Raw genomic sequence first — 9,492 nt, 5'->3', positions numbered from 1 at the left:
CATTCATGTTCTCCTTCGAATTTGACTGCTGAATGGGTCACCATGTGGACTATAAACGGGCCTTTCACTTGCACCCTTTCCTAGTTTTTAGGAATAAAGTACCTGTGACTGTAAACATTGAAGAGTGTTGGTTAACTGATGCAAGCATTTCCCACTTGTCCACCCCAACAGTGGCAGCAGTATCAGTCATTATTTTTTATTCATCTGCTAAATATATTTGCTATTATTAGACTATGTTTATAACAACGCTTACGAGGTAATTCTATAAAAGCAAGGTGTCAACAAGTAAATTGCCAATGAGTCAAGAAAGTCGTTCAATAAAGGCAGCACCCTTTTACAGAATTCATCTTTTTTGAATACATATCAAATATTGTTCAGTTCATTGCTCAACTTCTTTCTGAAATTTTGGCTTCTGCCAAGTTTGTAATAGTGTATAAACCATTCGTTCCTCGCCCAAGTGTAGACATTTAAGTATCCTTTTGCAAGCATGTTGCCAGGATTGGCGGATTTGAGCTACAGAGAGAGGCTGAATACTCTCGGGCTGTTTTCAATGGAGCATCGAAGGCGGAGGAGTGGACTTTTAGAAGTTTATTAAACATTGAGCGGCAAGGATAACCTAAATACACAAAGTATTTTCCCTGGAATGGGGGAATACAGAAATAGAGTACACAGATTTAGTTTGAGATGGAAAAGATATAAACTGGACCTAAGGAACAACTGTTTCAGTCAGAGAGTGGTGAGTGTATGGAATGAACTGCCAGAGGAAATTGGTGGAGGCTCGGACAATGGCATCATTTAAATGGCGTCTGGATTGTTCTGTGAAAAGGAAGGGTTTCGAATATGAGCCAGGTGCTGGCAAAGGGGCAAGATTAAATTGTGATATTTGGTAAACATGGACAATTTTGACAGGTTGGCCTGTTTCCATGCATTATAATTCTCAGACTCTATGATTATAAATAGTCAACGAAAATAGTGCAACAAAGAAGGAATACAAACATGTCCACCAGGGATCACCCACATTTTGTTTTGGGCATCGAGAAATCATCCCATTGGAGGCCATAAACTGTGGCTCTTTAGCAGGGTCTTCCCTGATATTTATGAATCGTACAGGTCTGTAATTCCCAACCGTAAAATGTCTTTAACCAGGTTTTGCTGCGAAACCAATCGGTTCAGAAGTTTGGGGTGTTAGGCTGCCTGTTTGTCTGCAAAATCTATCTCATTCTTTTAGAGACGGTATCAGTTGCATTCACGAGATTCGAACATTTTGACAACTGCCAGACTGGTTCAACAAATAGCAACATCATTTGGTTATGTGGTGCAGGATAAATCCGCTATGCTCCCAGAAGGTTCCAAAATCGTGGGCCACACAAAATAACATCGAGACTCCGTGTGTATTAGGAGATTTTCTGGCTGCTGGAGTGCAAGCCTGTCGAGCCTTGTGTTAATCCCAAGATTATAATAAGGACACATCACTTCCCATTGGCCATATTTCCACAGTTAAATTCCACTGCTTGTCCCCTCTTCTAGGGTGCCCTCTAGAAAGGGTTTCTGAACAGAGGTCGCTAGGCGGGCGTCTGAGGTAGGTTCCGCCCCCAGTGGATCTGCTGGTCACAATCAACCTCGTTGGGGCTGACCCACAGCGTACATGTATCTGAGGTTGCTTGAAATCCAATCTTATTCGTGTCACTCCCAGATGTTCGTGGCCTTTACACATGTATCATTCTTTGGACGTATTAAACAAATTGGGTCGGATTCTCTTTGCGGTCTGGTGCTATCTTCATAAACATTAATCTGATTCTTGAGACGGTATCTTGTTCACATGGCTCAGGACTCTCACTGCCATGATGTCGACAATGAAGTTGGACAACGATACTGGACCCAGCATTTCAGTTTAAGGGAAGGTTCATAATCAGGGGTGTGTGCTGAGGATTATCTGGTTAAAATTCCCATTGCTTCCTTCAAATAGGAATGCGGGTTCCATCCGATATACGTGCCTCAATCGCACTCTCGCATACATAATTCCTCCAACTGGCCAGTCAGAAATCTTTCCATTTACTATCGCCTTTCTTTTTCCATTCTTTACTTAATGATTAGTGCAATCATGCTTCAAATTAACTATAAGGCAACGATACAGATCATATACAAAAGCATAAAACAAATTAATCCTGGCAATTAATTTTGAGTTTGTGATTCAGGGCTCATACAATTGGTTTGAAAAAAAAATGTTTTTAAGCATATTGTTGATCTGATCCTTCATTTCTCAGTGAGGGAGGAACATTGATGTAGAAATGGCAGTACATAATGACCAATGAAATGCATTCGTCTGAAACTGAAGTGGAACCAATCCAATCTGAAAAAAAGCGAAAACAAATTATTTCTGTTGCTATTACTTTCTGGAAACATCATTGCAGGTTGGGGATATAGAGTCATAGAGTCATAGAGATGTACAGTATGTAAACAGATCCTTCCGTCCAACCCGTCCATGCCAACCAGATATCCCAACCCAATCTAGTCCCACCTGTCAGCACCCGGCCCATATCTTTCCAAACGCCTCCTATTCATATATCCATCCTAATGCCTCTTAAATGTTTCAATTGTACCAGCCTCCACCACTTCCTCCGGCAGATAATTCCATGAACGAACCTCCCTCTGCGTGAAACAGTTGCCACTTAGGTCGCTTTTATATCTTTTCTCCCTCACCTTGAACCTATGCCCTCGAGTTCTGGACTCCCCGACCCCAGGTAAAAGACTTTGCCTATTAACCCTATCCATGCCCCTGATAATTTTGTAAACCTCTGGAAGGTCACCACTCAGCCTCCGACGCTCCAGGGAAAACAGCCCCAGCCTAATCACCCTCTCGATCAAATAGTGCAACCCCGGCAACATCCTTGTAAATATTTCTGAAGCCTTTCAAGGTTCACAGCATCTTTCTGATAAGAAGGAGACTAAAATTGCACGCAATATTACAACAGGTAGTCTAACCAATGTCCTGTATAGCCGCAACATGATCTCCCGACTTCTTTACTCAATACTCTGACCAACATAGAAAGCATACCAAACGCCTTCTGCCCTATCCTATGTATCTGCGACGCCACTTTCAACGAGCTGTGAACCTGCATTCCAAAGTCTCTTTATTCAGCAACACTCCCTCGGACCTTTTCGTTAAGTGTATAAGTCTTGCTAAGATTTGCTTTCCCAAAATGCAACACCTCGCATTTATCTGACTCAAACACCATCTGAAAATTCTCAACCCATTGGCCCATCTGGTCAAGATCCTGTTGTAATCTAAGTTAATCCTTTTCGCTGTCCACTACACCTCGAAATTTGCTGTAACCTGCAAACTTACTAACGGTACCTTTTATAATTGCACCCAAATCATTTAAGTAAACGACAAAAAAATAAAGGACACAGCAGCGACCTTTGTGGTATTCCACTGGTTCTCGGCCTCCAGTCTGAAAAACAACCCGTCAACACCACACTCTGTCTTCTACCTTTGAGCCAGTTCTGTATCCAAATGGCTAGTTGTCCCTGTAAACCGTGAGATCTAACCTCGCTAATCTTTCGCCAATGGGGAACCTTGTCGAACACCTTACTGAAGTCCGTATCGATCACATCTACCGCTCTGCCCTCATCAAACCTCTTTGTTACTTCCTCAAAAAACTCAATCAAGTTTGGAGACATGATTTCCCACGCATAAAACCATGTTGACTGTCCCTAATCCGAGAATAGGGGCCCTATTCTCTCCGGAGTTACCCTTTTTTCTTTAATGTATTTGTACAAATTCTTTGGATCATTCTTAATTCTATTTGCCAAGTCTATCTCATGTCCCATTGTTGCTCTCCTGATTTCCCTCTTAAAGATACTCCTACATCCTTTATTCTCTTCCAAAGGTTCACTCGACATATCCTATCCATATCTGACATGTGCTTCCTTCTTTTTCATGATCAAACCCTCAATGTCTTTAGTCATCGAACATTCTCTATACCTACCAGCCTTTAGTTTCACCTTAACAGGAATATACTTTCTCTGGATTCTTGTTATCTAAGTTCTGAAGGTTTCCCATTTTCCAGCTGTCCCTTTATGTGCGAATATATGCCGCCAGTGTTTCTGAAATTGCTTTGCGATTCCAGTCCTATGTTCCTAGCCATGTCCTGAGTTCATTTGCATTCCCTGTTAGGCCCCTTGCATTGAAATAAATGCAGTTTAATGTATTTGTCTTACCTTGTTCCTGCCTGCCCTGACTGTTTGACTCCCTTCTGTTCTCAATGTCCCACTCTCAGATTGATTTCTTTCCTGACTATCTCCCTGGTTCCCACCCCTCCCCACCCCACTTTACGAGCTTAAGTCCTCCCGACCAGTTCTAGCAAACCTCCCTGCCAATATATTAGTCACCTTCCAATTTAGGTGCAATCCGTCCTTCTGTACAGGTCACTTCTACCCCAAAAGATATTCCAATGATCGAAAGATGTGATTCTTTCCCTCATACACCGGCTCCTCAGCTAAGCATTCGTCTGCTCTATTCTCCTATTCCTGCCCTCACTACCTCGTAGCACCGGGAATAACAAGATATTACTTCGCTCGAGGACCTCCATGTTAAATACCTGTCTAACTCTCTGTAATATCCCTTCAGATTAGATTACATTACAGCGTGGAAACAGGCCCTTCGGCCCAACAAGTCCACACCGACCCGCCGAAGCGCAACCCACCCATGCCCCTACATTTACCCCTTACCTAACACTACGGGCAATTTAGCATGGCCAATTCACCTGACCTGCACATCTTTGGACTGTGGGAGGAAACCAGAGCACCCGGAGGAAACCCACGCAGACACGGGGAGAACATGCAAACTCCACACAGTCAGTCGCCTGAGGCGGGAATTGAACCCGGGTCTCAGGCGCTGTGAGGCAGCAGTGCTAACCACTGTGCCACCGTGCCGCCCACAGAATCTCAAAATTTTACCTTCCTATGTCATTGGTTCTAATGTGTACAATGACCTGTTGCTGGCCCCTCTCCCCCATAAGAACATTCTGCACCCTCTCTGAAACATCCTTGATCCTGGCACCAGGAAAGCAAATTGATATGTCGCTGCTGGCCACAGAAACCTCGAACTCGAGAATTCCCGTAACACAATTGAACTCTTGGTACCCGACGTACCCCACGTTGCATTCGAGCCAGTCTCGATACCAGAAACGTGGCTGTTCATGCTACGTTCTACTAAGAATCCATTACCGCCTACGTTTTCCAAAACATCATTCCTGTTTGAAATGACTATATCAATAAAAGACTCCTGCACTAGCTGCCGACCTCTCTTACTTTCTTGGAGTTAACCCATCCGTGTAACTGCCTCTGAGACCTTGCACCTTCCTACAACTGCCATCCATCACATACTGTGGCTGTTGAATATTACCCATTGCTTCTAAATGTCTCTCCAACCGATCCATTCGATTTGATAAGATTCACAGCTAGCAACATTTATGTTTTGGATCGAACTTGATATATTCTGTTCTACAATTTTTAACCAAATTCTACAAGGTTCTTGTAATGACTCAACCGAATGTGCAAATGTTACAATCTGGAGTGAATTTCCTCAACGATATGTTTAGCTTATTTTTAAGAAAGGAGTAGAGACCTGCTGAGGCCAGGATTTGAATTGCTACTGCTTTTACTTCTGTTTGTTAATGCACTGATTGGTCCATCAGCTGGAGCTGAGAGGGTTGAGGTTGATCTTTGGCAGGAACATGAAATGATGGGGAATTTGAGAGTAGGTTTATAATGATATCAAATGGTGCAAAATCTTAGGAGAAGACTTTTTCAAAAAAAAAACGTCTTGTTGTTTCCCTCCATATTGAACTGATTCGAATTTAAATAAGATTGTCTTTAATGTCGGCATTAAACGTGATTAGTTAGAAATTGACAGTCGTGTAGTCATGTGCTTTACAAAAACGGGAGGATTAATATTTCACTTGTATTCACTGACGGTTCCTTAACCAACAAATAAATAAACTAAATTCTCAAAAAGCAAATCAAATTCAAAGCAGGCCCTGATCTCGAGCTCCAGGGAACAAAACGCATTAAATCACCAACAAGCAAATGTGCATTCAAACCAGATCGCAAAGAGTTAAGCTTTCTGCAAGCTTCAGTGTATCAACACTGAATCAGTTCATCTCTCCATCTCATTCCCCACCACGCCCCCACCACGCCCCCTCTCCGCGACACACGAACGTATTAACGTTTTTCAACTTTCTTCCTATCTCAGTTTTTCAGCGTTCAAGTGTAATCGTTGCTGGTAAGGGTAATGAGGCAATCAAGTCCCAGCACTGTTAAAGTTAGAGGGTTTAGCCTCATAAATCATGGCTGTGGCATATAGCTGATTATCCATATAGGGAAAGAAAAGCCAAAGTCTCGGCAAAATCTAAGTACCGCTCAACTGTTCCATTTGTAATTCAAACAATGTTTTGAAGACAAGATGTTCGTGCCTCTGCATCAGTCCACGATCCAGCGGAAATACAACGGAGCCCATTGCGGCCCGTATGCCAAATTCATTAATGTGATGGCATCCTGTAGTAAGCAACTATAATTATTGCAGATTTGTACGATCCAATTAAAACTGACATTAAGCAACTAAAAGTATTGGGGGCGTCGTTAAGCAAGCCTTGAACCTCACAGGTGTCAAGGGCTTACCAAATGGTCTTTCAACGGTCATGACTGAGGCAAGCAAGTTCGTTACCATTCATGTTGTTCAAGTTAAATGCTTTCACAACCTGTCCGGATTCTAGGACCCCGTTGAACACTTACACTTGTGTCTTGTGGCTGAGTAGCAAGAATTGTATCAGTTTTTCTCGCCGCGTATTTGTCACTGGCCAGCTTTCCTCTCCTCTTTTTTGGATGCGACAAAAGCAGCAAAAACACTCTCTATACATCATCTCGCGAACAATACCAGCCAGTGAGCGGCCAGTACGTAGGATCCCCTGCCTTACTCTTGATTCGAACTGATTTCATACGGTGCTTCTGTGTTTTTCTCGAAACGACAAACAGACGCTGGTCCCTCTGCTCAGGAGGACAAGATTTAATGTACCAGAGTTCACTCTTTCTACCGGGTGTTTGCAACTGACTGATCCCATCAGAATCTGACTGGTCAATGGCTTGAGACTATATCCTGTCAAAGGAAATGAAGAAAAACCACACAAATTCAAAAACGCGTGGGTGCATCTGTCAATAACTCAAGGTCATGTGAAATTATAAATTATTCTTTTTTACCAATACATTCTTGCCACAGCATCTTTCCGTAGATCAGCCTGTTAGCTCAGGTGGGCCACTAATGCTCCCTACAGCTCTATGTTTGCAATCTTTGTGGAAACCGACTTGCCATAGCGTTTTTGCTGTAAAAAGAAATCAGGATGTTCACTCAGGTCCAGATCACGCAGCCAGCCGATATCTTAACACTGTCGTTTCCCTCCTTTTTTTTTAAACAAACAGAAAAAATGACTATGACAGCGCCTACCAAACGCAAAGCAGACTCAGGGGCATTCCTCATAAGCGGGCCCAAGGGGAAGCTTAATCAAACAGATTCGGCGACGCCCTCGAAAAACAACAACAAGTTCAAGAAAACCTTGTTGTGGAAAAGGAAATCTTACTTCGAATCAGGAGAGAAGACATGGAATGATTAACGAGTGTTTAAACATGGCCATGTGGCATTGCATCTTTGTTCAGAAAAGGCAACTGTATTCCAATGTAATACAGAGTGTTACCCGTTATATAGTACATCACAAAGCCCACTGATCATTAACTATGCTGCCTCGGGGCAGTCGTACGGTCCACATACATTGTCTACTCCTACAGTTTCTTTATGTCTGCAAAACTGCAGTTTTAGCTGGGCAAATACATCAACCTACAAGGATCATTATTGAAAAATACATCATTATGAAGCATAACTTTTGTCGCAGTGGCCAGAGGAGAAGGGCCATTTTCCGCTGCAAGGTTATGTTAACAAAACAAAGTCCTCAGTTTGGACTCGATAAACACTTTGTCAGCAGTCGCCGTTTTGCTGTTTGTTAAATATGTCTTCCACACACCTTTGTGTCAATTCCGGTCAAACCTCTTCCGCACCAAACTTGCAGTGATGTCATAGCTAACTTTTCGAATTCTAATTGTATTTCTCCGTCCGGTCTCTTGTGCTGCACCAGGCTTATTTTCCTAAATCCTAAACTCTGGGTTTGACAGCCTATCCAGGCGCTTAATCTATACAGGCTAACGGACCAGACCTTAAAAAATTAAACAATTTCGAGGTGGTGGGCTCCGACCTCACTCAGCAGGCCAAGCTGAAAGGTAAGTGTGGAGAACAGGCTGAAGGTAGATACGGAAGTGGGCCAGGATTCTTATTATAATAAATTGTCCTGTATTTCGCTCGCAACTGCTTTCCTCACCTGATGATGGACTCTTGCCCGAAACGTCGATTTTCCTGCTCCTCGGATGCTACCTGACCTAATGTGCTTTACCAGCACCACACCAATATAGACTCTCCATTCCTCATCTGAACCATGAGCCTCGCCCTCAGTGGAGACAGATGGCACGGGAAAATGGCAGATGGGCGCCTACTAAAACATCTGTCAATCTAACTTTCATTCACATTTCGAATATTTTGCGTTATCCCGACCTGAGCTAGAATGCTGGCCTGCAGAGAAGGCACGTGCCTTGCACGACTGACAATTAGAAAGACTGCTGGCTAGAATTTCTTGACTATGATGGCCTGAGATCGTGGTAAATTGACGAGGGCGCCCTGCTTCTTTTCTTTATTTGTTGAGTGTTCTGTACTGTCCATCAGTCCAACCGGTGTGTCTTTGGTCCTAATTGTTTGTTTTGTTTGTGTCTGGCTTCGTCGGTGCTGCAGCCTGCCTTGCATGCGGTCACGGAAGGGGATATGAGTGCACAGAACCCCAGACTCTGCGAAGGCAGACAGCCCACAGGCACAGCACTGCCTTTCTCCCTCAGTGAGAATGGACCACAGCCACTGATTTTTTCACGGAGGTCACAAAGCTGTCAAGGTAAAACGAATGTTTCTATTCAAATAGGAGATCCTCTTGATACAATAGTGTGTTGCTGCAAAAGCACAGCATGTCAGGAAGCATACGAGGGACGAGTATGAAGATCGACATTTCGTGCCACAGCCCTCGAAATCCATCCCCACTGCAAGTCCAAGCTCTGGTCCCAACTCTAATCCAGTACCAGTCCAGATCCTAGCACCCATCCCTGCCATGCCTTCACCTTTCCCTGGGACTTGCAGTGGGGATGGATTTCGAGGGCTGTGGCACGAAATGTCGATCTTCATACTCGTCCCTCGTATGCTTCCTGACCTGCTGTGCTTTTGCAGCAACACACTATTGTATCAAGAGGATCTCCTATTTGAATAGAAACATTCGTTTTACCTTGACAGCTTTGTGACCTCCGTGAAAAAATCAGTGGCTGTGGTCCATTCTCACTGAGGGAGAAAGGCAG

General features: G+C 43.5%; 1 protein-coding gene across 1 annotated transcript in view; it reads right to left on the bottom strand.

Moving 5' to 3' along the window:
* The window catches only part of LOC122552340, a 104,228-nt gene that overhangs the window by 36,998 nt on the left and 57,738 nt on the right, over positions 1-9,492 (bottom strand). Inside the window, exons 13-14 of the mRNA XM_043695093.1 lie at positions 7,002-7,156; positions 6,796-6,876 (exon numbers count right to left, since the gene is read on the bottom strand). Coding sequence (XP_043551028.1) covers positions 6,796-6,876; positions 7,002-7,156 — 236 coding nt within the window. The remainder of the gene's footprint in view (positions 1-6,795; positions 6,877-7,001; positions 7,157-9,492) is intronic.

The sequence above is a fragment of the Chiloscyllium plagiosum genome, chromosome 8 (genome assembly GCF_004010195.1).
Source record: "Chiloscyllium plagiosum isolate BGI_BamShark_2017 chromosome 8, ASM401019v2, whole genome shotgun sequence".
Lineage (NCBI taxonomy): Eukaryota > Metazoa > Chordata > Chondrichthyes > Orectolobiformes > Hemiscylliidae > Chiloscyllium > Chiloscyllium plagiosum.
Note: the sequence above shows the minus strand (reverse complement) of the source record. Positions and strands in the feature narration are given on the sequence as shown.